At 41.5% G+C, this 27,681-nt stretch overlaps 1 protein-coding gene across 7 annotated transcripts in view; it reads left to right on the forward strand.

The window, feature by feature from the left end:
• TENM2 (teneurin transmembrane protein 2) overlaps positions 1-27,681 on the forward strand; it is a 1,374,704-nt gene that overhangs the window by 1,261,519 nt on the left and 85,504 nt on the right. For 5 of the 7 annotated variants that reach the window (XM_019506504.1, XM_019506505.1, XM_019506510.1 and 2 more), the window contains 3 exons: positions 2,324-2,389; positions 4,057-4,203; positions 25,810-26,020. In XM_019506504.1, the coding sequence (XP_019362049.1) occupies positions 2,324-2,389; positions 4,057-4,203; positions 25,810-26,020 (424 nt within the window). The remainder of the gene's footprint in view (positions 1-2,323; positions 2,390-4,056; positions 4,204-25,809; positions 26,021-27,681) is intronic. The other 2 variants (XM_019506506.1, XM_019506508.1) reach the window with 1 other exon arrangement.

Below are 27,681 nucleotides of genomic sequence, written 5' to 3' on the forward strand. Positions count from 1 at the left end.
AAGAGAAAATATGAGTAAAACAATTCTACACACTAGGAATATCTACCTGTCTTTTCAATGTGAAGAGCACATTTCTATACTATGAGATCTTCACGCTGATGAATTAGGTTTGAGGGCTAGATTCTGAAAACCTTACTCTCACTGAGTGCCCTGCACCTTGAGTAGCCTCACTGATTTCAGTACTCAGGGATAATGTACAACTCAATGTATCTAAAGCTGGGTAAGCATTACTTGTGATACCATCTAGAAAGCACTTACTATCAGTCAGGAGTGCTCCTATTGAAGAAAGTACCATGTCCTGTAGTGAGCATTTGCCAATATTGGGACCTTGCTATGTGTTAGAATCTTAATATTATTTAATTGTGCAAGGGCTGATTTCTATTCTTAAAGCAGCTTACCAAAATGTGTCAATACCTGTTAGCCAGGTACAAACACTGAGTGACAGCTTCTGTGTATCAGTCATTACACAAATCCCTGTTCAGAATTTCAGATTTTTAAAAACAGGTATTTTGGGTTCTGGGTAAAAGTATTTTCTACAAACATTGTGTAGAAAATCTTTTCAGAAAGCTTATTATTTCACAGATCACAATGAAGATATTTTAGTCTATTGTGTAAAGGGGCTCTTAGTACCTTTTTTGCCTAACAGACTATAATGATTCAGCATCATGCAAACATTTATTTGAAGATCTCTTTTAACTGTCTTTTTGTACATTTTAGTAAAAATCTGAAGTATCCATTACTTGTCTATGCTCTTAAAACTATTTTTCAAAAACTAAATATATCCATCATTTTAACAGCTTTTTAAAAGAAAAATGCCAGAAATAATTATGTCATTTTGTGGCCTAATCAAGTGCAAGCTTTTAACGCTTCTTTCCACCCTCCACCCTCCTTTTCCTTTTCTTTTTCTTTCTTCTGCTTTTTTCTTCTTTTTAAATGAAATCTGATTTTTATGTTACTGGAACACAAAGTCTCTCCTTGGAAGGGCACAAATTGAATGAACTCATCTGTGGTGGCATAGTGTTTCCTAGCAACATCATGCCCGCACTAGTGTTGCTTCCTTCACTCTTCAAGCTAAAAGCAAAGTCATGTCCATTAATTCCCAGCTGCACCTAAAACTTTTCAGAGATTTTGCTGGCTCCCTACTGTTCATGTTTTCATTTTACTCATATGTTGTGGAGCAAACCTGCTACTGTGATCTGTTTATCTCTCTTCAGTTTCCCCATATAAAGCAAACCCTGAGTGTATATTCACAATTAATGTTCATTTTACATTTAAAACAAATCATTTGTCCTACAGCATGATGCTTCTCTTGATGCATTATCATTTTGGTCATTCAAACAACATGACAAGCCACAAAGATAAAATAAAATGCTTTCAAAATATGTTTCACCAGGTGCAGAGTGCTGGCAACATTTTATAGCTAAGAACTATAATGCAAAAATAACCTTTCTTTCAAGCAAAAGGGGAATTGCATACTTTAAATGTATAACTCCAGCACTGGAAGGAAACTTGTAGGGCTTGTTTACAGCTATCTGCTGATAGTTTGGCTGTGCAGAATGAGTTGGATGGCCTTGGTCTATTCATAGAGAACGCACGATCACATTGCTAGTCACACTTCAGTTAACACTAATTGACAATGTGTACAGAAGTGCCCTGTTCACTACTAGAAGTGATATGGGTTCAAACAATGTGAAGAACCTTTTATGGTATTGCCTGAAATGTATCTTTTCTGTCAGTAGGCAAGGGACTTCATGCTCCAGGGCTCACAATCCATGGTCTTTTACAAGTTCTCTGTTCATTTGGGAAAAAAAATAAAATATAAAAGAAAGATGCAAAAATAAACACAGCTAAAAAGAAATGAGACTGTCCCCTTCCACTGAAACCAACAGGAGCATGGGTACCCTGAATCATGCAGAGCATCGCCCATGGTTTTCTGTAGAGATTCTAGGTTTTCTGGTGTATGTCAGCTTTCTGAGTACACAAGAGCCACGAAGCCGGCACGTCACATCACCAGGGCAGTACCTATGTCATAAACATCAGTGCACAGCCCTACTGTCAAAGCCAGGAGTATTGCAGGGGGTGGGAGGGCAAGGGAGGCAAGGGCTTGGAATTCCAGCTCTTTTGGGCAGCTCCAGGAGGAGGTGTTGTAGGCAGCATGAATTGGAGCTCCTCTTGGAGTTGCTAGAGCTTCCAGCAGGGGCTGTACCCGTCCCCAGCCACCTCCAGAGTCTAAGAGGCACAAAGGTGATGTACAGTCATTATGGCCCTGCTCTGAGAGGTTTTGCCCAGAATCAGAAATGGTAATTTTCTTTTTTTCTTTCAGGATATTTCCATCACAGCATCCCTCGCTGTTTTCTAATAAAGGAACAGCCTACAACACTGTGCTTGGGTAATTAGCTAATTTCACTGTGTCCTTGTGATATTGGGGATATGAAATTGGAATAATTGGTTTATTAACAGCCACAGCTTAGGGTCAGTGTGGGACGTACAAAGAGGTCTAATACATGCTGCTCCACACACAGCCTCCCAAATAGCACAGGAAGTGCTACTGTAAAGCAAAGGGCAAGGCTACCTCCAGGCTGAGAGTATAGTTTGCCAAAGAAGACGATGTGATAGCAGCCTCCTAGTCCACTCCCATCAAGACTTTCCAAACTTATTGTGAGGAGCACTTCAGAAAGGTATCCCTTAATCATGTTGTCTACCAAGATTGTTTTACTGTAATTAGAAGTAATATTTACAAGAAATGTGATTTGCCCTACCAGACCAAACGTTGATCCCTTCAGGTCTCACCTCTAACAATGGTCAGTAAATGATGTCCCAGAGGAAGGTGAGGGAACCCCCATTTACCCTGCAAAACTTTGTGGAGGGTAAAACGTCCTGCCCAGTTCCTACAGCAATAAGACTGAATACCAGAAACGAGTACTCAGTGGTCTGTGGCAGTTATATAGATAGCAAAATTCATTTCAGACACTAGTGAGAAGGTTTGAAACACAATGGTCCGGTTTGCATCCCATATCAAGATCAGTTTATATATTTCCAGTGTGGAGCCTCAGTATATCTCTTCTGTTCTCTCCCATCAACCTATATGTAATATCCTAGAGAAATTTGTTCAATTGAATCTCCAGACTTCTCACCTACACGCTCAAATGAGGTGGATTAATGTGGATCGGATGTGACGTGTCTGCGTGTGTAGGGTCACCTAGGCTTCCCCCCTTATTGCTAGCTATCCATTCCTATTCTTTCATTCTGCTCAGGGAAGGGAATTTGTTTCTGTCCCTCTGATCTAAATGATTATTCAGACAGATCCAATTCCTCCTACTGAGACCTACAGGAAGTTGAGTGGCAGGACAAGTTGGCCCATTATTCAGGCTTTTTTTCAGGACAGCTAGGCAGCCTAGTAGTTAAAATATTTCAGTCCCAATTCAGCTGTACTCCAAGAAATCTGAGTCTAACTCTAGTCAGTCAAAAATAGACATCATTTGTGAGGTAAGCATGCGGACATATCTTTCAGAACATGTTACATGCTGAATCCGAAGTAGTCTTAGTCATAAGTAGCTGGGTCCTTAAAAGGTTCCATTTAAAAGTGACTGCTAAGGAGGAAGACTTTCAAAACAGTGTTACTGCACATTGTTGCTATTCCCACTTTGTGTAAAGAGAAGGTCTGGAGAATTCGATATAGTACTAAGAAAAAGACACGGGGCATGTTGTAACCCTTGTTTGAAAAGCCATTAATGTCAAGGGCAAAAAATAGGATTTAATCCTGTGTCAGCAAACTGCCAGTTCTTTGCACAACAATTAAGGCAAGATCCTTGAATTTAGGAGAAAACTGACACTAGGATTCATCTTTTTTTAAGAAGAGGGAGAGAAATGTGAATTTAAGTATCATTTCCCACCTTTCCTACCACCAGACGCTTCCTGCATCCGGGCGGGCATTTGTCCCACCAGCCAGAGTTAAGCTTTTTGTGTGCACAGTGGTACTATTTCACCTTCCTCGAGTGTAGACTCTTAGTGTGAATCAGTGTTTCTTGTACTTATCTTCTTTGTTTCTTCAACCAGATGGCTGCCCTGATTTGTGCAATGGCAATGGGAGATGCACACTCGGTCAGAACAGCTGGCAGTGTGTCTGCCAGACCGGCTGGAGAGGGCCTGGATGCAATGTTGCCATGGAAACCTCCTGTGCTGATAACAAGGATAATGAGGGAGGTGAGCAAAAGTCTTCCAATTCCCAGTCCCTAAAGAACAGAGGGTTGTATGCACTTTCGTCACGAGTCATTTTACTACAGAAAGACCCTCTCTCACACTATTGTCAAATGTTGTTGTTACATTTCTTTTGAAACAAATGAGATGGAGAAAGCTGTGTCCTTGCAGAAAGATGGCATGACCTGAACAGCCTGCGTTTGAAAACAAAGGGCTCAGGTCATCCCTACTATAAACCTTACTGAAGCCGATGGAGTTTATGCCAGAGATAAATACGGCCCAGAGTCTTAGAGTGCCTTTTTGCCCTCATATACGCGGGCTCTTGCCACCTGTGAATTATAAAATCACTTGCTATGCATAAGTGCAGGAGCAGAGCAGCTGATTTAGCAGGATGTTTGGCAACATGTTTTCACCTTTGTGCTAGGGGCCAGGGTCATGCTGTCATATACAAAGACCATTCGAGTCATTGTAGCTTGCTGTCATATTTCACAGCTCACGTAAAGAGCTTTAAGGGGCTGGATCAATTGTGCTGAACAAACATACGTATATGGGGTTAGAGCCTGAGGTCCTCATTCAGTTTTCATTCTTTCCTTAGTCAGGCAAACGCTTGTTAAACGTAGGATTTCTTCTGTGCTGGTTTTCAAGGAGGGTTGCAGCATGTCTTGTTGTCTTGAACCCTCCAATTCAGAGTGAGGGGCGCTGGGCTAAAGCTGTACAACAGGAATTTCTAAATAAGGCGTCTCGGTCTTGTTTTGCCTGAAATAACGTTCTTGTTTTATTACCGCCTCTTGCCAGAAATCTTTTCAACTACTTTTCTCTCTTCTGACATTCATTATAAACCAAATAGCTCGCATAGCCTCTTCTTTGCAAGTCCTGTACTTCTCTTTGGTCCTCAGTTATTGTAAAGATTACGTCCATTGTTAGCTGATGAAATATTTCTTCCAGTGCATAGCTGAAAAGAAAATGCTTTGTGTTGTTTTTTGAAACACCATTTTCAGATGTGTTTAGATGCCTAATTCAATGTTCATTGTTTAGATGCCTAATTCATATTTTTGGCTACAGAAATTGTTTCTAACCCCTAAATCAAAAAAGGGTTTTTTGATTAAACGTCAACCAAACCTTGAATTTTTTCAATCCTTTTAGACCGGACTTTCAAAAGTCCTCAAACTAAAATGAAAATCTGAAATCTTTTGAAAATCTGTTCTTTGGGGGGAAATTCTGTAATCAAATACTACAGAAGAGCCTTTAGCAAATACACAAATAAGAGCATCATTTGTTATAGCTGAGATTTGAATCCAACTGTAATGATTGTTATTTCATCGTAAAGATTGATTCAAACCTTATTTTAACTGCCAAACTATACAACTAAGGCCTACAGGTAGTAACTAACCTCCCACATGACTGAACAGCCAAAATTACAAAACCTTGTAATGCTACTAATGATCTTTAATAAATTAAAAAGGAGCTATGTTCAAGACTTTTGTAGCAGGATTGAAAAATGAAATGAATTAAAATGAAAAAAATTAAAAGTGAGTATGTGGCCAATATAGGCCAAAAAATTTTAAAACATTGGTAATAATATTGAGGGGAAAGCTCTTAAAATGATTAAGGGAATGTTTTCATATAGGAAATAGCTTTTCTTGATATACTACTTATTTAATTTAGATAGTATTCTCCTCTTAAAATAGAGTTGTAAGGCGTTCAACTGTTCATCCCAGTTAAAAAATTACAAGCCTCAAAGACTTCGCTGACAGAAGGCAAAAAGGATGTATAAAATGCAGAAGTTTAATGACAGGCATATAATATTAATCATCACTATCAAGCAAGAAGTGTGATTTTTTAGTTCATCAGAATCATGGCCAAAGGGGAAAAGGTGTAGACATCCTGTAAATGAGACCTATAAACCATCTGGCTTCTTATCATTTCCATGCATAGGCAATCTATACAAATATTGTCTAAATTCATGTGTTTTCTGTCTCTTCCATTTGTCCCCAGTTGTAATAGATTATAATGAACTGTGCTATCCACTATAAGAGGACAGAAACATGGAAGCTTTTGTTTAAAGAGAGCTTTCCTATTTCATAAGTGCCAATTAGCCCTAATTCCAATAATATATGACAAACGTTGTAAACTATTGCAGGCTTCTTTTAACCATCATATAGAATTTATCATTATTTCCCTGAAATAGAATTGTATAAGGAAGGGTAACTACCTATAAGGCTATGCATATCTATATAAGTCTGTATTTAGACATTGATGAAACTTTTAAGGTAGGCAAAACTCAAGGTCAGGTTCACATTGTACTAGATGCTGAGACAAAAAGAATCAATCCGTGTCATAAAGAGCTCACATTCCATATAGTCAACAGAGCCAGTGGAAGAAGGGTAATATTATTTGCATTTTGCAGATGCGGTACTGATAGCTAGGTCATGGACAGACTTATGTTTGTAGCGATGCAAACATCCTTGTAAAGGAGAAGACAGATGTGCACAAAATGGCAGAAGCGCTGCAGAAATGTTCCTAGATGAAGCAAGAACTTCTGTGTAGTGCTGAATTTTGTGGCATCACATGTAACATCTGTGCATTGCACCGTAGCACTTTAATGGTGTTCTTAGTCCTCAATATCTCACTGCACTCTGCTCTTCCCCCACCCTGTGCTCCAAGAAGCGGGAAGAAGAGTGCACAGCCACTGCCTCCTCCCTCACTGGCCTGCGCCCTCCCCCTGCTCTGCACAGAACTAGGCTGTCAATGAACACAGGACCTGCACCAGACTTGCTTGAGGTGAACAGAGCAGCTACCCAGCTGGAACCAGACTGTCAAAGGGGCTGATCCCCTGTGATCCTGGCCTGGCACTCATTAGCAGCCTGCTCCCAGGTGGGCTGCAGTTGTCAGTGAGCATGATACTGAGACCAGGCCCACCTGTGGTGAGTACAGCTGCCAGTCCCAGTCCCATTCCCAGTCTCAGGCTGGAACTCCAGCTTTGCTCACTAAGCATCCTGGCAAGTAGCAGGCTCCTAGTGGGAGAGGTTAGGAGGGCAGAACAACCCCCTATTGTTCTTTGGCCAGACTGTATGCCACTAACGCCTTCATGGTGACTATATAGTGCTTGAGACAGGGGATCTGCATATCTGTCTGCCCCTCCTACCAATACAGTTTTGTAGCTCTTCAAAATGATACAGCACTTACAGCACCAAATACATGCCTATCCATACCCCTAGAGATATTAGGGCTGGAAAGACACAGTACCCACAACTGGGGCCAGATTTTTCAGGATTGTTGTGCACCCAGCAGCCCCTTTTAGGTGCTGAGTGATTTTGAAAATCCAGAAACAACACTGAGCTGACTAAATGTGATCTGGATTCTTGTGACAGTTTGGTGCTAACTATGTGTAGCTGGCACCATGGAAAGTCTTCCTGTTTTAGAAAGTACACACCACATGACTCGAGGTTGTGCAAGGAATTTGTGGCAAAACGAACCATATCCCTGGAGCCCTAGTCTGGTGCTTAAATCAGAAGATCTTTTCTCTCTATTAGCTTTATCCGTATTAAATTCTATAGAACTTTTCCAGAAGAGGTTTTGAGGAGATATTCACTATTTATTGGCTCTATCTACGTTGCTATACAGAGTCCTTTGTTAGGATACGTATAACCTTTCTCATAAACGCATTTATCTAGCCAGCCACCTATTTATCTATTTATAGAGCTACCATCATAACAACAGGTAAGCAGCTGCCCTAATTTTCTTACTATCCCATATTCTCCTCTAAGTGAATAAGTTGACTACAAGTTGAATATATTCTCATTTTTTCTCCCCTTCAACTGTTTTTAATATGGTTGTAGCTGAGTTCTGGCTTTTTAAGTGAGCATGTTTCTGGTAGTATTGAAGGGATGTTGTAGCCATGATAGTCCAGGAAATAAGCAAGAATTTTTCTGGGTGATATCCTTTATTGGACCAACTGCATGGCTGAAATAGACTTAGACAGGCTTTTAGGTATTACAGTACACTTCCTCTGGTCTGCAAGATCTGATGGCAATACCCAAAAGCTTGTCTAAATCTATCCTAACCAAGTAGTTGATCCAATAAATATATGACCCACAAAAAATCTCACCTCTCGCATACTGGGTGCATCTACACAAGATGCTTTACTGCACAGTAGAGCAAAATACTGTGTAATAAACATGTCTACATGTGTAGACTGTTACTGCACAGTCATTTTCTCTACTCAGCAGTTAATTTGCATATGCAAGTAGAAAATTAACTGCCACATAATTACTGGGTAGTAAGGCACGTGTAGATGGCTGACAGGAGTGGGAGATTGCTCCCTGCCTCTAGGAACTCCCTGCTGCTGGGGGAGCTGTGCCACCAGAGCCTGGGGGGGAACAATGTCCCCCTGCCCGCTGGGAGATTGCTTCCTGCCCCAGTCTGCAATCATGATCATAGAGTGGGGGCAGGGAGCTCCCTGCACAGGGAGAGTTCCCTGCTCAGCGTGGGGCTTGCTGGGAACTGTCCCAGTCTGGGGCAGGTCCTAGCCCTGCAGCTTTTTCCCAGCCCCATGCTCCGATCTGGCAAACAAGGCATGGGGCTTGGAAGAAGCTGTGGGGGAGGAGCAGTTCCCAACCCTCTACCCCTATCTGCCAGTGGGGCAGCTGGCAGTGAGTTAGCTATGAGCCGGAGGCTCACTGCTAGTCGCCCTGTGGAAGGATCGGGGCTTGGGGCTGGGACCTGCCCCTTCCCAGCAGCTCTTTCCAAGCCCCCTGCCCCTGACTGGGGAGCTGGGGTCAGAAGGTCCCTGCTTCTGGGGCAGGGGAATATTGTCCCTGCCCAGGCTCTGCCACCAGAGAGCCTGCCCTGGTAGTAGGCAGCTCCCAGGGGTACAGAGTAATCTCCCAGCCCCTGCCAGAAGACAACTGTCTCGTGGCCCCATGCTCCTTGCCAGCCCCTGCACTAGCACTCAGGGGGAACCTAGAGTTCCCCCTGGCTGCTGCTGCGGTGCAGAGCCAGAGCAGGTGGGAGCAAGGTGCTGTCAGGAGTAGTAAATCTGCTCCCAAATGGGCACACTTATTAGATGCCTGCCCAGGGTGGGTTTACTCCAGAGTAAATTACTTTGAAGTAAACCCATCCAGCAGCTTTTGCACATGTACATGCACCCACTGTTTCTTATTATTCTATGTTTGAATTCTAGTTAATCTGTGATGGAAATTTCTCATGCTTCTCATGCAAGTATATTGCTTTTAATTTAATACATTTGGTATAATCTATAAGGATGTTTAGTATATTTTTTGAGGAGATGTTTTTTCCCTCCTGCACGTAATTATTTCTCTCAGAGCACTGTGTTCTTTTTCCTTTCTTTCATCTCTAACAGCTGGAGGATTAAGGATTCCCTGACACTTATGAGGAAGATATCGGAGTATATGATGCAACTGGTTTGCTATAGACTAGACTCAAGGCACCCATTAGTAGACTCAAGACACCTCTCAAAAAATGCCAGCTCTTAGCTTTCACATGTTTTTTGTGCAACAGAGCAAAAAATAATAGAGCAATTATTCTGTTGCAAAGAACTCAAAAGGGCAACAACAGGTCAAGATGTTTTTGACACTGTGGGGCACATCCAGATGAGCACCCATGTGCGTTTCCCTCTGGACAAATAGCAGTGGCACATAGTTGTACCACTGCTGCTTCTAGTCCGTGGATAGTGCCTATGCACACACACTCTGGGGTGCAGCAAGTTGCCCCAAGTGGAGAAGGGGAGGCTGGGATCAACACCTGGGCTGGCCCCAGCAGCCTTACCTGGGGTCTTGGGGATTTCCCGGGGCTCCAACAGTGGTGATCCAGCAGCAGACAGCCTGGCCAGCAGCTGGAGCATGGCTCCAGCTGGCCAGGTACCCATTTTGGGCAGTGCACAGTGCCACTACATGCACTGCCCCACTTTTTTCTAGTGGAGGTTTTTTAGACACCAAGATCTCACAATGTCATAACCATCCCTCGTGCCCCTATGCAGTATGTGCAGTGTGTGGCACCTCAGATGGGTCTGCAGTGCCACACACCACGCATACATGCTCATTTGGATGTGCCCATGGATTTCTATTTGAAATCTCTGGGTTTATCTTGTGAATCATGTGTAAGTGTTTGCAAATCTAACAGCTCTAATGTTGCACCGCACCCTGCATCGCCCTTAAAAGCATCTTGCAGCACCCTTGTTGAGAACCAGTGCTACAGAGAGACAATCAGTTGCAGCCCACATGATGTAACCCACAGCATTAACTAGGCTGGATTTTCCTGTAAGTTCTCAAATCAAGCCATATCTTCACTCTGTGGGTGCCAGTGGTGGTTTTTAATGATGATTCTAATGGGACTAGAATTTATCCATTTGTCTTATAATCTATTTTAAATTATAACATGATTTCTAAATCAAATCAAAGTGTGGACGATTATAGTGAATATTTCACTTTTTAAAAGATTAAATTTAATGGCCCCTCAGCTGAATTAGTCCTAGAAGTGGTACATTTGTCCTTGTCTTGTTAGGAGTTTTGCATGATTATTCTGTTTTGCCTCTATTATTATGTCTTGCACTCATGGGAACTCTGTGGCCAGAACTGCAAAAGTGAAGTGGGCTTCTGGGATATCAGAGGATGTCTCACAGGTTTGAACACTTTTTGACAGAATCCAAGTGTGGCCCTGAAAAATGCACCAGTCAGATCACATCCAGATTTGCTTAACTAGTTCTTTTTTCTAAACCTGTTAAGATCCACAGTGGTGCTGAGACATTTTGCTCAGAAAGTTTCATAGGGAGGGCTATTTTTAAATGTGTTTAGAAAGAAGTCTGATTAAAGACATGCTTTTGGAGGTGGGGGGTATAACTCCCTTTTAAAACCTTCCCCTTTAAAATCTTTTTGCATGACAGTGATTTTAGTTCTCTCTCTCTCTTTTAAAATCATTTGAAGTATATTAAGGTGTTAATTGTGGCCACTTTTAAATCTAATCCTCTTCCTAATCAAGGCCTTGGTAGCTTAATAGTTATTAAGCATTTCTGGGCAGATTATAAATAGTTCTTTGAGATTTTATGTTAAACCAAAGAGTCATATAATTGTGATTAAATATATGATCCCCCTAAAACAACTTGCATAACTATTTAAATTACCATGGATTTAATTTGGGGAGTAAGGGATTAGAGACAAGATTTAAAGGGATGGTGAGAAAGAAAGGGTACTTTTACTTTAAGTTCATATTTATTTTGACTTCCTGTGTTACATGAGCAGTTGGACTGTGTACAAACCTATTCAGCACTACCATTCCTGTTCAGTTTTTTTGACCTCTAATAATTGGGCTCCTTCTAAATTCTGAAATGTCTAGTCAGATTTTACCGTAGGCCTCATAGCACCTAGAGGCAAACCTGTCATTGTAATGCAAAGCAAAACCCTCATCTCTTTCCAAGGCAGCTAGTCTACTTGGGCCTTCTGTAAACCACTGCACTCAGGATAAAATTCACCCCCTCAGAGGGATCCTCATCTCTAGCCTGATGGCATAAAAATTCTGGAAGTTAATTTATCCACGATGCTGCCAAAATCAATTTTTGGTCTTCAATACCAGTTTCCTCCAGTAAGTATTCCAAAGCCACATAGCAACTCTGAGTGCTTTCACGTGTACTGGGGATACTTAAGAAAGTGGCGGTAAGCATTTTTAGAGTAGTGGGTCTCAAACTTTTTTGGGTTGCATAACCATTTTAGAACTTGTTTTACTGCTGCACCCCTCGAGTCTGTGTTATGGATAATAGATAAAGCAATGCCTTATATCATCACAGCTACGTTGTAACCTCTCCAACACCCTAACAGATACAGAGTTATTCTGCATTTTTGGTTTTTCTTCCCTTGCCTCAATTTATATTTCCCCTCTCCCTCCTGCTTTCCCCTTCCCTTTCCTTTCACAGGCCCTCTACTTCACCCCATAGGTCCAGTTTGAGAAACACTGCTCTAGAAGTGACTGGGTGTCACAAACTCTGGGATCTGTTTCTGACTTTCCTGCTACTTCATTTTAAGACCTGGTTCAGAACCAATATATTTTCATAGTTTCTAGGGTCAGAAGGGACCTGACCAGATCATCTAGTCTGACCCCCTGCCATGGCAGGAAAGAGTACTGGGGTCAAACGACCCCAGCAAGGTGTTCATCTAACCTCCTCTTAAAAACCCCCAGGGTAGGAGCCTGCACCACCTCTCTTGGAAGTTGGTTCCAGACTCTAGCCACCCTGACCGTGAAATAGTGCCTTCTGATGTCTAACCTAAATCTATCCTCTGCCAGCTTGTGACCGTTATTCCTGGTCACTCTTGGCGGTGCTCGGGGGAACAGTGACTCCCCCAATGCCTGCTGATCCCCCCTGACTAGTTTATAACAGGCCACTAGATCCCCCTCAGCCTTCTCTTGTGGAGGCTGAACAGGTTCAGGTCCCGTAGTCTCTCCTCATAGGGCCTGCCCTGCAGTCCCCTGATCATGCGAGTGGCCCTCCTCTGGACCCTCTCCATGCTGTCCACATCCCTCTTGAAGTGCGGCACCCAGAACTGGACGCAGTACTCCAACTGCGGCCTGACCAGTGCCGCATAAAGGGGGAGGATCACCTCTCTGGACCTGCTCGAGATGCATCTGTGGATGCATGACAAGGTACGGTTGGCCTTCCTAACTGCCTCCCCACACTGCCGACCCATGTTCATCTTGGAGTCAATGATGACTCCAAGATCCTTTTCCGCCTCCGTGCTGACAAGAGGGGAGTTCCCTAACCTGTAGGTATGGTGCCGGTTGTTCCTCCCCAGGTGCATCACCTTGCACTTGTCTGTGTTGAAACCCATCCTATTCTCATCCGCCCACCCTTGTAACCTGTCTAGGTCAGATTGTAGCCTGTTGCTTCCTTCTAGTGTGCCCACGTCCCCCCACATCTTAGTGTCATCAGCAAATTTGAACAGGGTGCTTTTTACCCCCTCGTCCAAATCACTGATGAAGATGTTGAACAGCGCGGGCCCGAGGACCGAGCCCTGCGGAACCCCACTGCCCACGTCCTTCCAGGTTGAGAAGGACCCATCCACTACCACCCTCTGGGTGCGGCCCTCCAGCCAGTTGGCGACCCATTTGACTGTGTGGGTGTCTACACCACAGCCCCCCAGTTTCTTAATGAGAACGGGGTGAGAGACAGTGTCAAAAGCCTTCCGGAAGTCCAGGAAGACTATGTCCACTGCTACCCCTGCATCTAATGATCTGGTGATCTGATCGTAAAAGGCCACCAGGTTGGTCTGACAGGATCTGCCACTGATGAACCCATGTTGGTTGCCCCTAAGCATGCAGTCCCCTGCTGGCCCCTCCTGGATGTGCCTCCTAATATCTCTGTGCCTCAGTGCTCCTGTGTATAAAATGTCAGGTTTCCCTATTGTTACCCATTGCTTAGAAATCTACAATAGTTGTCCACTATTTTAACTGCTGCAGCATCTTGTACTTCCTGCCTGTCATTCATTGCCTTGCAGCCAATCAAGAACTGGAATAGTTTCCAGAGAGTTTGGGATTTGTGCTTCTTGTAAACTCTAGAGATTTTATAAACAGGAATATATATATCATATGCATATCATTCTAAGGATTTAGCATTGAGGCACCCAAGTCTGAAAATGCTGGTCTTAGTTTAGTTTCCCAAGTTGTAAAATGTGGACAGGAATTTGTATGCTCCCCACAGAGAGACAGCAAGGATTATGTAGCGACATGGTTAGAAGAGTAAAGCCTTAGGCAAAAATATATATATTAGGAAGTCTTTAGTCTCATGGGTATCTTTACACATGCTCTGGGGTGGAGGGGGAGGCATTTTGATTAGAGCAGCTCTTAAGAACCTCTCTAATTAAAATGCTTGCAGCATCTTACCTATTCAGCATCCTGCTCTCCAAGATGGTGGCAGGGGTGCTTTAACTAAAGCTCATTCGAAGAGCATGAGTTAAAGCACCCCAGCCATCGTTTTGAAATGCAGGGACACTGAATACACGTGACACCAAGGCTGCTGGAGCGTTCTAGTTAGAATCCTCCAGCTGACTCGAATAGTCAACTTAGTTAATCAAGTCTGCTCCAAAGCGTTGTAATTAGAATGCATCGGAGCAGACATTGGGCACATGTATAGGTCCCCCATGTTATTTTAGTCAGTGTGTGCTGTCTTACTCATTGATTTTTGATTTGTATCTTTGTTTTTCCTTTTTAATTTGGGACTTATAAAATGCTGAAAACATTGCAAAGTATGAAGAGCATTCTCAAGTACTAAGATGCGCACCAAAGCCTGGTATAGAAAGGAAATGTTTCCATTGGGTTCAGTTCTCTATACTCTGGAGATTTCCTACTGCAGCTGGCATTGATCAGTGGAGAGATGAGGATCAATTTCACTTTGAGTCCCATCATTCTTGCTGAATTTTCTACTAAATCTGAATTCTCTGATATTGCAGGGGCCTTAAGAAAGACCTCCATCCTTATCTGAGCCAGAAATCCTAACTTCATGCAGCACTAGTTCTTCCTTCCCAGGTCTCCTCTCCTGGTCTCTTCTCTTCCTTTCCCTCTCTGACTTCTGTACTTCAAACTGCATTCTTTCCTCTGGTCTTCCTTTCTGTCATACTGCCTGAAGATCTCTAATACCATCTCTTATGTGTGAGCCCTCCAGAAGTTTCCTTCCCCTAAAGCCAAACTGCAGCTTGTCATGTGTGCCTAACCAAGATGAGGAAGAAGGTACAACTAGTTTCTTTCTTCCTCTGAACCAATGCAAGAGGTGGCAATAATGTTTGTGCACCCCAAATTCCACAGTTTGGAAAGTCATCTAATGTTGGTGGCTAAACTGTTCTTCTAGGGGATGGGTGAAAATCAGCCATTTCCAGAATAATTGTGATAGGGAAAATATTATATACCCCTTCTATTAGCTGCGCTCCCTTCCCTACACCTACTCTGGAGGCATTATGCTTTACACAGTGTAATAATCCCCTCCTTCACAATTTACAGTTTAGAGTCTAAATTATATCCTCAAATAATTGATTAGCTCTTTGATCCTTAACCCTTAATTTCCTTTCTCATTTTATAATAATTTACTTATTTTATAGTACTTATTCTTTTGGCAGGAAGGAAAAGCAGAAGAGATGTATCAATCAACCCCATGCAAAAGAAAATATTGAAAGAGTTGAGGAGAGGGGCTTATGTGAAGCCTTAAGGATGACTAGAGTTGTACTGGCAAGGTCATTCAAAATAGTGAGGTCTGACTTCTGCTGCTTGCTTTATACCCAAATCAATATATTTTGTATTGGAGCAGGAGTAGAGAAAAACAGGGAGTAGGTAACTAAACGTCTAATTGGACCATGCTAAACTACCATGACTCAGGGTATAGCTTCACTGAGAAGCTTCATTCTTTGTATTCTTCTAGTTGATCCAAAAAAAAAAACCCATAATGACAGGTGCAGCATAAAGCAGTAAGTTGAATTGAATCAAATGAGTTTGTTTTAGGGAAACCAGGAAGTTTTTCTTCTTTTGTTTTTCAAATTCCTGCCCAGGTAAGTTCTAGTTTAGTGACACAGGGCCATCTGTCAATCCTCTATGTGTGAATGTGCTATGCCACTTGAGAAAGGTGTACACATTTCAGAGGGCAGATCTATCCCCTCAGTCTGTTATTGTATAGCTGTAGCGTAACTACAAAATGTAGTCAGTGATAATTCTGCTTGGCACAATAGACTTAAGATAGTCAAGGTCACCTATATGCTCAGGTTTGAGTTGTCTCCAATTTAAAGATAAAATGCATTTCTAGAGCAATTTGCTGTTCTGTGTGGTGCACTTGACCATTGAAAGGTTACGTTTGGTTTTTCTTAGAAAAAATCATCTCTGAAATTAAAGAAAAAAGACAATAGAAAAATAGAAAGGATCTTGCCCTCTTTCAGTAAGCATTTGGACAAGCTTTGCTTTTAGAGAATTATAAATCCTGTGATTTGATACTGCATCAGGCTCATGACATTTAAGATAATACAAGTATTTCACAGCACAAAAGCAAATCATGTAATTTAGCTTGCCTCAACAAGCACTGCCTCAGCAGGGGTCTCTAATTCATCACAGACAAAAGATTTTATGAGGTTCTCAATATAAAAACCCACAATACCATGTGAACAGAAAGCCTCTCCATTACCAATACAGTGAGCAGTGTATGCAGTCATTTTTAGAATACCTGATGCAATGAATACTTGAAATCTGTTGATAATTTTGGGGGGGGAGCAGGGGGGAGGATGTTGTTCAAACTTTTAATAAACTTGAAGGCGCTCTGTGTATCTAGGCTGAATTTTAAATGTTTCGGAAGGGTTAATAAATCTGCACGTATGATCTTTTTTTTTTAACTTAAATGACACAGGCCCTTTCCATTCTCAAAGGCCACAGCTACATGAGACACTTACTGCACAGTAGCTCGTTACTTCTGCACAGTAACATTACATGACATGAACTGTGATGGAATGCAACTGTGCAGTAGTAACAAGCTACTGCACAGTCAGCATCACCAGGAAGCCATGTGGGGATGCTACTGTGTAGTAATACTTGGGTATGCAAATACTAAATGACTGCACATTAACAACTGGGCAGTCACCGTCTTGTGTAGATGTGGCCAGAGAATCTACATAAATAATAACTAAATGCTTTATATATAAAATCTTCCTGTGGGGTAAATGACTATGTGATTATACAGCTCATAGGGAAACCAAGGCAGAGATATTAGGCAAGTCCCATTTCATTTGTATGCACCCAAGTGCTACTTCATTGCACCAAAATGTCACTTACATGACTATCTTTGGTCATGTCAATAGGGCTTAGGAACATAAACGTGAAATAGGATGTGAGGCTTAATGACTTCATATTTCAATATTTCTACAGGTATTAGTAGCTATCTGATATAGGTTGGAGTCAGGTATGTATGCTCTTACAGATCTGTTCATGGACAATGTTTGGGCACTGAATTCCAATGTTCAAAGGCAGAGCATGGATATGGAGTATGAATTTAAGGAAGAGCATGAAAAAGTCTTCAGGAGCCTGTGGAAAAGCTGGATTAGAGGCATGGCTACGTTGGCAGCCACAGCTAGCATAGCTCTACAGCCTTCTGTTCTTCTTTCACTCTGATGCTTGTATTATATGTTGCTTTCCTTTGACTGCTTGAATTCTGGGTTGCACGGGTACCCTCCAAGTAGGCACAGAAACTATAGCTCATTGGCCTATGATGCTTCACAATGGCTGGTAAAGCTAACCCCTGCTAAAGGAACTTTTCAGCACTGCAAGAGCAATTTTACCTACACATTTTGTCATTGGGGCCACTCTGCTTCTCTCTGGGGTTATGATTTGAACTCCATCTTCTCCTGAAACATAGTCTGGCCTCTGGTGGAGCATTCAGCTTGGCCCCCAGTAAGTTTCTGTCATACTTTATAATGGAAATATATTTATATAAATTCTTATAATTTATACAGAGTCTCTTCAGCTTGGCTAAGCACCAGGCAACAGGGGGGAAATGAGTCTACAAATACCTGATGTCTGTTAACAACAAGAATGGTGAGGAATTATTTAATGTGATACATGCAGGTCTAACCAGTAGTAATAAGATCAAGCTATGAAAGTGAAAATTTAGGCTGGATTTGAAGAAAAAGATCCCTGATTTTCATTAGGTTGTGGAATACTTTACATGGGGAGAGTGATATGATCCTAAACAGGACTAAACTAAAATATGCATGTATAGACACACCCTGTGAGAAATAATCCTCCACTGGTAGGAAAAAAAAAGTAATCTGATGAACCAGGATCATTCTGTGCAAACCAGGTAATTTGTCCATATAGTGAGAAAAGAAGCTTCTGCCTTCAGGGCTTACAGTGTATGTTGATACGGGACAGTACAGCACAGTGGAGAGATAACCCAGGTAGTTCTGTCCTTTTATAGCAGCACAGATTTTGGCCCTAAACCTTACACTACCTTATTAATATTTAAAGTATCCATCTACATACACAAAGAGAGAAAGCAAGCAAGCAAGAGAGAATGTAATGTGTATGTGTTTGTGTGTGTATACATAGTCTCAAACACAAATACAACTGAATATATTGTTCTGAATTTAAGAAAGGAACATTGGCTGAGTCAGAGTCATTAGTGACCTATGCTCTCTCTTTCAAGCAGTGAACATTATAAATTGCACATCGGTTCTTGGCAAAGTTTGTGCTGTCACCATCACTAACACATTTTTGCAAGGACATTGAAATGTCTGTACAAACCAGCCCCAAGTTCCAGTGCAGTAGAATCAGTAGGGACTGTGTCACTCTGAGTTTATATTTTGGCTTTTGTCTTTAGGACATGCTATAAATACATAAGTAAACGGAACAATCTTGGTTTCTTCTATTTGCTAGTATAAAATTAGTTCTTTTTTATGTTCTGTGGCAGAGAATCTTCCATAACAGACCTGTAAAGTCCTGCATGCAACTCTACTCAGCTTAGCCTCAAGTGGTGAATATGGCCATACGTCAAATAATAAAGGGAGTTCCTCATAAAGTAAGAGGAGAGGAGCTCCTTTAGATAATATTGGTGAAAAACCTTACTGCATCTCTCTGTGTGTTCAAGGACAGAGACATGATATGAAAAAACAGCTCTTGGAAAGTCATTATGTTTTTTTTCATTCCAACTGTATCACTCAGTAGAGAAAGGAAGTCAACAGTGAGGGGTCCTGTGTGGTCAGCAGTGCAGATATCACTATCTCTGCTGGACACTTGTTAGGCCTTGCAATGAGGAAATCGATCAAGAAGGGGAAAACAACACCAAATCACTCCAGAAACACATAATACACTAGTGCACAAGTGATTCTTTTATTTACATTTAATATATTAAAATTCTAGTTTCATGGAGCAAAGTTAGAGCTGCAAAAATGCATATGTATTGATTAACGATAGGCAATGGAAATGGATATGTTTGTTAACAAAAAGTGAACTCTTAAAAATGAACACAATTGTCACTTAATCTGTTGCTGAAAAGGCTTGGTAATTTGGAAAAACCAAGAGTAGCGATGAAGAGCTAATCTTGTGCTGCCAGTTTAAATCAAATCAGAGCCTCCTATTTCCTTCTCTGCTGGGTTAAAGCCAAGTCAAGAGTACTTTCAGTTATTTCAGTCTTACTTTTAAATTGTTGGAAAGGATTCAACATCATGTTGACACCCATATACAGTAGTTTCCCCTGGTGTGCAGGCAAGAGGGTTTCAGAACTCCAGTAACTAGGCATTGCATCTTTTAACTCTGACATGTCCACTGTAAAGATCAGTGGCACTTTAAGGAAACCAATTAAAGTTTCTTTCACTGCATTACGAATAAAAAAGTGCTGAGTGCTGTCTTAAAGGCCCAGAACCTGACAAAAGCCTGGAATACAAAGTTAAAACAAAACAAAACTACTATATAGTAGTAACAGATGAAGTTCATTGCAAAGTTCTCTGTTGCAAAGTTAAATCATTATGACAGCTGTTATGTTAGGCAACTAACTCTGATAGGGTAGATTTGGTAATAAAAGTGTTTATTGGCAGAAGCTGACAAATCTTCCCATTTTCCTTTAAATGGCATTTAAAAATAGATAAACACCAATGGAATTATGTACACTTTTATCCCTGTGAATGCAGTTGGTCAGGAAATGAGGTTACTGGCTGGCAAATTTTGGCATAAATGAATCTTCATTCTTGAGATATTTCAAAGAGATGAGTTAAATGCAGATAGTGTACTGCCTACATAGGCAAGCAGAATGCCTGTCATGCATTCAAAAATAGTCATCAGTGAGACTCAGATGTGAAAAATTAGGGCCTAGGGGCTAGCCCCATGCTCCCAAAGCTGGATCACTGCTGCTAGAGCCCCAGGAGGTCCCCAGGACCCCAGGTAGGGCTGCTGGAGCCAGCCAAGGTGCTGGTCCCAGCCTCCCTTACCCGAGCTGGGGCAATGTGCCACATGCCAGAGTGTGCATGCAGGAGTATTTCCTGGGGATGACTAGCAGTGGCACAAATATGTGCTGCTGCTAGTTGTCCGCAGGGAATGCACCTTCCCACTCATAGGATTATTCCCAAAGGGACCATCTTGATAGTCTAGGAGCATATAGGATCACCACTGTCCCACAGCCTTCAACTTTGAAATCTTCGCATGTATCCATTTGTTGGCACTGGATTTGTGACCCAGATACCTTATGCCGGGCGGACCCAACCCTCAGACCAACCATGACTTTTTTCATTTGATAATAGGCAAATTGTATTGATACACAAAGAGGGCAAATAAGAATAATGCAGACACAGAAAACAAAATAATCCCCGCGCCCACCCAATTCTATATCTACTAGTCCTAGGGGTGTCACAGAGGGAAGGTAGCCTGACCAACATGTGAACTTCACCTTGTGGTTCTTCCTTGAATGTCAGATGTCAGCAGCCTGAAAATCAAGAGCTGAGGCACACCGGCCCCCAGTGAGGTGGATGAGATGGGCTGGTGGTGTGCCCTCTGTCCATAGTGGCCTTGGGTTCCCCCCTCGGGGGGTTGCTTCTAGGATCGCTTCCTTAATTTTTGGAAAAAATTATCAAAGAAACCATTCTTGACAGGCTAACATAAAGCAACATTCTGAGGAATAGCTGGCATGGGTTTGTAGTGAATAGGTCTTGCTTGACCAATCTCATTTCCTTCTATGACCAGGTGACGTATCACCTGGACAAAAAGGAAGTGGTTGATGTCATATATTTGGACTTTAAAAAAGCCTTTGACCACCTGGTGTCCCATGATGTCCTCATGGAAAATTTGGCCAAATGTGGCCTCAACTACTTCACAGTCTGATGGCTGGGGGACAGGCACTGAGGTCAGACCCAGACAGTGGTAGTTGACGGAATGGAATCAGCAAGACACTCAGTGACTAGTGGCATCCCCCAAGGCTTTGTTTTTGGCCCTATACTCCTTAATGTCTTTTAAATGATCTGGACACTAGTGTCAAAAGTGAACTGGCCAAGTTCGCTGATGACACCAAACTTTGGGGAAGAGTGTCCACACTTGAGGATAGGCTGGTGATCCAGGCCAACCTTGATAGACTAGCAAGGTGGGCAGATAAAAACCTGATGGTATTCAACATGGAGAAATGCAAGGTGCTCCACCTCAGGAATAAAAACCCATATCACAGTTATAGGCTTGGCAATGCTACACTCACTAGCACCATGACCGAAAGAGACTCGGGGGTCATGATTGACCACAAGTTGGATATGAGCCACCAATGCAATACCACAGCTGGCAAAGCGAACAAAACTGTGGCTTGCATCTACCAATGCTTCTCAAGCAAGACCCAAGATGTCATCCTCCCACTTACTTGGCCTTGGTGAGCTGCAGATGGAGTACTGCATCCAATTCTGGGCTCCACAATTTAGGAAGGATGTGGAAAAGCTTGAAAGAGTCCAGAGGAGAGCCATGCACATGATCAGAGGGCAAGAGAAGAGGCCTTATGAAGAGAGGCTGCAAGCTAGAGGGCTCTTCAGCCTGGAGAAGCGTAGGCCCAGGTGTGACTTGGTGACAGCCTGTAAGTACATAAGGGGTGTGCATCAGGATCTGGGGGAACACCTGTCCACCAGAGCACCCCAGGGGATGACAAGGTCCAGTGATCACAAACTCCTGAAAGACTGTTTTAGGCTGGTCATAAGGAAAAACTTCTTTACTGTCCAAGCCCCCAAGGCCTGGAACAGACTCCCCCCAAAGGTGATGCAAGCACCTACTCTGGACGCTTTCAAGAAACATTTGGACATTTATCTTGCTGGGGTTCTTTGACCCTAGCTGACTTGCTGCCCCTTGGGCAGGGGCCCCAGTGGTCTTGAGAGGTCCCTTCCAGCTTTAATGTCTATGAAATCTATTAAATCATTGATTGGTCTTCCTGTGACCATCATACTGTCCACCTTCTGTCCTGTCAGCTTATTCCTTGTTTTCCCAAACCCATCACATGCACAAATCTTAATTTGGTCATTTACTGGTGTCTTTATTTGGCCATGCCCTGGGCTCATAATTTGGTCCATCCACCAGAACCAGAAATCCCAGGGGCTCTGCAGTTCATCACTGTGGCCTAGCCAATGCTACAGAGTCCTTTATCTTTGTTATGGGTACACTGTTCATGTTTTTAATTTTCCAGGATGAGTATACCTGCTTGTCCATTGGCCTCAGGCACAGTGCCTGCCTTGAAGGCTGTGAACCTTTGTCACAAACAGGTTTTAGAAAGCAATTAACCCTGGCCACCCTTGGACCTATTTCTAATGCATATCTACTCTACCTACAAGCCAACTTCTAAAAGCAAACCTTGAAAAATAATTTTCTAACCATCATCCAGGCGTTGTGCGAATGTAAATGACGGTGAAGTTCAGCCAGTTATATCAGTCCAGCATAGAATCATAATAAATTAGGATTGGAAGGGACCTCAGGAAATCATCTAGTCCAACCCCCTTTCAAAACAGACCAACCCCAACTAGTTCATTGCAGCCAGGGCTTTGCTGAGCTGGACCCTAAAAAATCCAAGGATGGAGATTCCACCACCTCTCTAGGTAACCTGTTGAGGCTAGCATATTGTTTTCATTTTCCTTTGGGTTTTTTTTCCCTCTTATATTTTGATGAATTTTCTGTAAATTACTCAGTGTGTCTAACCATATTTTTATATGCATAACAACTTTATATATACTAGATACGGCCACTCTGATCTTGGAGAAATTCCATTGTTTAAACTTTTGCTTTTGGTTTGTGTGGAAGGCTGTAGCTTGGACTTAAGTCATCCCCCATTAAAGTCAGTGGAAAATGGAAATAACTTCTACATGCATCTGTCATTCACTCCTTACTGTTTTTTTCTTCCAAAACAGAACATTTTGGGCATTCAAAACCACCTTGATCATTGTCTTTTAGTAATGCTGCCCTTGACTTCTCACAGTAATAAAGCTTCACACTGGCCTAAAATACTCATTAAACAAAATGTCCTTGCTTTCATATGAGGAGTACTAACATATCTGAATTGACCTGATGAGGATAATGAATTTAACATGATAAGAATAATGGGTTGCAGTTATCTTCTATGATGTGTAGCAGTATTTAATTCCCTTTAAATTACCATGAAAGATGTACTCATGTAATGGAGTCATAGCTGGAGTTTGTTTCCAACCGCTTTTTATTCTTTTCAAAGTTACTGTGGGACAGTATAAATTAGAATATATTAAAAAAGCAGATGTGCAGACAAGCAGATTATGTGTATATTTAACATTAGGTTACTGGACACTTTTAACATATTTTCAGAACTCTGGTGTGAAATTTGTATATTCACACACAACACACACACACATTTGTGAAATTCATCCATTATCAAAGGAAGCGTATGCTGGTTTCTTGCTGGTATTGAATGGAGATGTTTTTAGCCTCCCAGGTCCTGAACTGGCAATTCAGAACAGTTTGATTGCCTGCTTGATTGTTTGCGAGATAACTGTAAGATTGGCAGTGACAGGGTAATTTACTGAAGATTGCAATGTCAGACTATATCCAAGGGGGCTTGCTGGCATAAAGATGTGATTCTCATGACTGACAGGCCACTGGGAGATTGGTGTGCCAATTTAAAGTTCATGGTCTTCGGCTGCAGGAGCCCATAATCGTACTGCATGATGAGGTCATTATAGACATAACGTATGCTCACATACAGTAACAGGCATAGCAAAAATGTGCAATAGCTTGAGAAAACAAACATAAGTTTGTCAAAGGGAGTAATTTCTATCCTATGTTTTGCTTCTACTATTTCTAATGTGTTGATAGGATTCTCTTGACTGACAGCCAGTTGAATAAAAGCACTGACGAGACTAAAGAGCGGACAATTTTAAGTTCATGGTTGCGAAGGTGTCACAAACCCAGAAAGAGCAAGACGCTGAGGAAAATGTGCTCAATGCTTAATAGGAAAACTGTCTGGAGTTATAATCTGAACCCAATGATGTCCTCACATGGATTATATAAAGTTTGTAGAAAATAGACTGCTGAAAAAAACAATCCCACCTCTAGGATGGAAGGGGCTTCAAGATGAATGGAGTTCCTAATGTGAATAGGCCACTGACCTTAAAGAAATCTATAGGTCTAACAAACAGGAAGTTCATCTAACTTAAGATGTTTCCATGGGTGCTGAATGAAGACTTGCCAGCATATCTTAGCAGTTTTCTTTTAAAATCAGACACAGTTATTTCGATCATAGGAGTTTTCACTTACTTCAAGTGCAAGCCATAGGAGATATGTGGCTAACTGCAAAAAGCAGAAAGCTCTGTTCCTTATGCTCTTTCTCTAAGGTACAGTTAGTCCTTGTGTATATGAAAAAAATTGAAAAGAAAAAAAAAAGCTCTAAAGATACTCATTTTGTCTTCAGGAAAAAATTACATGTTTTTAAGTAACCCAATGGAATGATTATGGATTACAGTGTTGTGTACATGTCCAGGTTGCTCAAGCCTTCAGGTGTTCAGTTCCATAATATGAGGAAGAATATCTGAACTTGAACTTGTCTATCTGATATTTCAAACATATTGTAAATTGAATAATCAATTCTCATAATTTTGAACATCAGTAAATAACTGCAACTTATCATTTATTTGCTAAAAGGAAAGTAGTGCTAGAACTTCAGTTAAATGCCATGTTTCAGATTAGTGAGGACAAATGAAAATGGTAGTGCACAGATTTATATTACAATGCATTTAATTGTAGGACCAACTTTGCTCAGCAGGCTAGTGGACATGGTTAGTATCTGTCTCCCGGTTGCAGATTCTATTTTTTCTTTCTAAATAGATTAGGATGTTCTTAAAGGCAGGTTTGATGGATGATATAACACAGTTTGTTGACTGAACTCAGCAGAAGCATGATTGATCCCTTCTTATCCAAGTACACGATAGCCTAATAATTCAGATTTTGAAGGGAAGCATCCTGACTGCATTTTCCATTTTCTTTTAACCAAATCCCTTCCTTTTCCTCCCTATCCAAAAATACTGCAGAGCTTATCCACAGGAATTCTCTGATCATCAAATCCTGTCCAGTAGAATTGAACACCTATCTTCCTGATTCCTCCTTCTACCTATTAATGCTACTCCCAGCCCTAGCTCCTTAAAATGGACCTCTTTGGGCCTGAATTTCTTGTCAAATGATGTAAATCAGAAATTAACCATATCAAAATATAATTGGAGTTCAAGCAGAAGAATGACAAAACAGTTCTGGCCTCCTCTCTTTATTTGGCACATTTACTCTGCCAAATGTTGTAAGGTTAAGCAATTAAACTGTGTTCACTATTTTGAATGTGTCCCTGTAGGGCACAGATGGACACAAAAATTAAAGGTGGAGCAGCAAAACTGCTCCACCTTTAGCCACACCTCATCCATGGTCAATGTTACGGCAGTTTCGCTAACTTGTATTGCCACAGGTTCATGCAAATGTGGCATTTACAGCATAACAGCTACAGCATGTTCTCCCAAGTAGCAGCTCCCTCACCCCTTTCGAAGTGGCTAAAGTGTACTTTTGTCCAGACCCTAATCCTGCATATTTGGTAGCTAACTACAGATGGCTGAACTTTGATGATTCTTCCCCTTTCAGATGGCCTTGTGGACTGCCTAGACCCAGATTGCTGCCTCCAGTCTACTTGTCAAAATAGTCTGCTGTGCCGAGGCTCACGTGATCCTCTTGACATCATACAACAGAGCTACTCTGGTTCACCAGCCGTGAAGTCATTCTATGATCGAATCAAGCTCTTAGTGGGGAAGGAGAGTACTCATATAATTCCAGGAGAAAACCCCTTCAACAGCAGGTAGCAGTTATAAATATTACATTATATCGGCCTGGATGCACTGCCTGGATACATTCATCATAGGGGTTTTATTCATGTTTTAATGTGAAATGCTGCTTTCAGGAGCTATATCCATTTCTGTCTCAGGGAACAATCCTATTGAGGGCACTCTGTCACAATTTATTACCATTGCCTTTATTTTATAACACAAACTTTGCATCCTGCCATCATGCCACAGCCTAGCACTAGGTTTCCTGCACTGAGAAGCATTTGCCCAGACTTACGAGAACACTACAGTTTACGAAAGGGAGAAATGCTAGTTTTCCATTAATAAGAAAATTATAATTTGCAGAGTATAGATAGGACAAATATTTAAATATGGCTTTGGTATAATAAAGTAGCTTTAATGTTTTAAGGATAAATGAAATTAGGTATCTTTATTTTGCTGAATTATTTATTCTTTATACAAAATCATTTTACTTTTTACTTCCACATTATAATGCTACCATACTAGATCAGTTTCCATCTTTGAGGCTCCAGGCCTACTCTACATTTGGTTGCTAATTCTACATTTATAAATAAACTAAAACCCAATTCATCATTAATATATATGTGATGCCCTAATATCCTGAAAAAAGCCTGTTTTACTTTTTACAGTTTTTTATTTAAATGTGTCTATATTTTAGTCCTTCATTGTATTTTTTTTAAGAACTTGATTAATAAAATAAACTTGTTCACATCCTCCTATTTAAGGCAGCAGAATGGGCCATCAGAGACTGAACTGGGTCCCAGGGAACTGGGTTTTTATTCCTGGCTCTGCTGCAGACTTCCTTTGTTACCTCAGTCAAGTTATTAAATGTATCTGTACCTTAGTGTCTCTAACTGCAAAATGAGGAGCATGGCATATCCCTATGTGCCAGATGAGTCATGGCTGCATTATGTCTATGCTGCTGCTTAGATACGACTGTTCTGGATGATTCAGAAAACCTTAAAAATAAATAAGTAGAACTGTCTAAAAATGACAAAAAAAACCTGCTCCTGTTTTCCATTTAAATGTAATATTTGGTAAGATTTTCTGGCCATGTGTATAAATAATCTAGTCATATATATGAGGCCTGTGTGTTTTTTGGGAGTGACCTTTTTTATTTTCGTAATTCATAACTGAGATTTTAAGGAAGAAATTTAGCTTGGGGGGTCACTTTTCTAACCATGACATTTGGTCGCCATCTTTAAAAATAGTGCCCATGGCTAATGAGATGAATAAATTGAGGCCAATTTTGATTTTGGTGCAACCAATTTCATTTCACCAAGAATGAACTATTTCAGATACAACCACCTTGGTTATACCAAAACCTGAAGTTCAGAAAAGTCTAGTCTGCCCAGTTATTTCCAAAAATTATGGGAGTGGCAAATTACATGCTCAGCCACAACCGTGAAGATTGGAGGTTAGCTCTGAGGGAATACTGGTGCCCTGGTTAACTGCCCATGCATTTCTCCAAGTGATTCAGCCACACGGAAGGGTCCCAGCATTAACTAGATATCATCGCTGTCTTGAAAGCAATGTCATGAAATGTGAAACATACAAAGTTAAATGTTACATACAGCGTCCAAACAAAAAAGTTGTTATAGATGTGATGGATAGTTGCCAGAAAGTTGCTGACCTGAAGAAGATGCCAGTGATT

The sequence above is a fragment of the Gavialis gangeticus genome, unplaced genomic scaffold, assembly GCF_001723915.1.
Source record: "Gavialis gangeticus isolate Ggan-Ray unplaced genomic scaffold, GavGan_comp1, whole genome shotgun sequence".
NCBI classification, from domain to species: domain Eukaryota; kingdom Metazoa; phylum Chordata; order Crocodylia; family Gavialidae; genus Gavialis; species Gavialis gangeticus.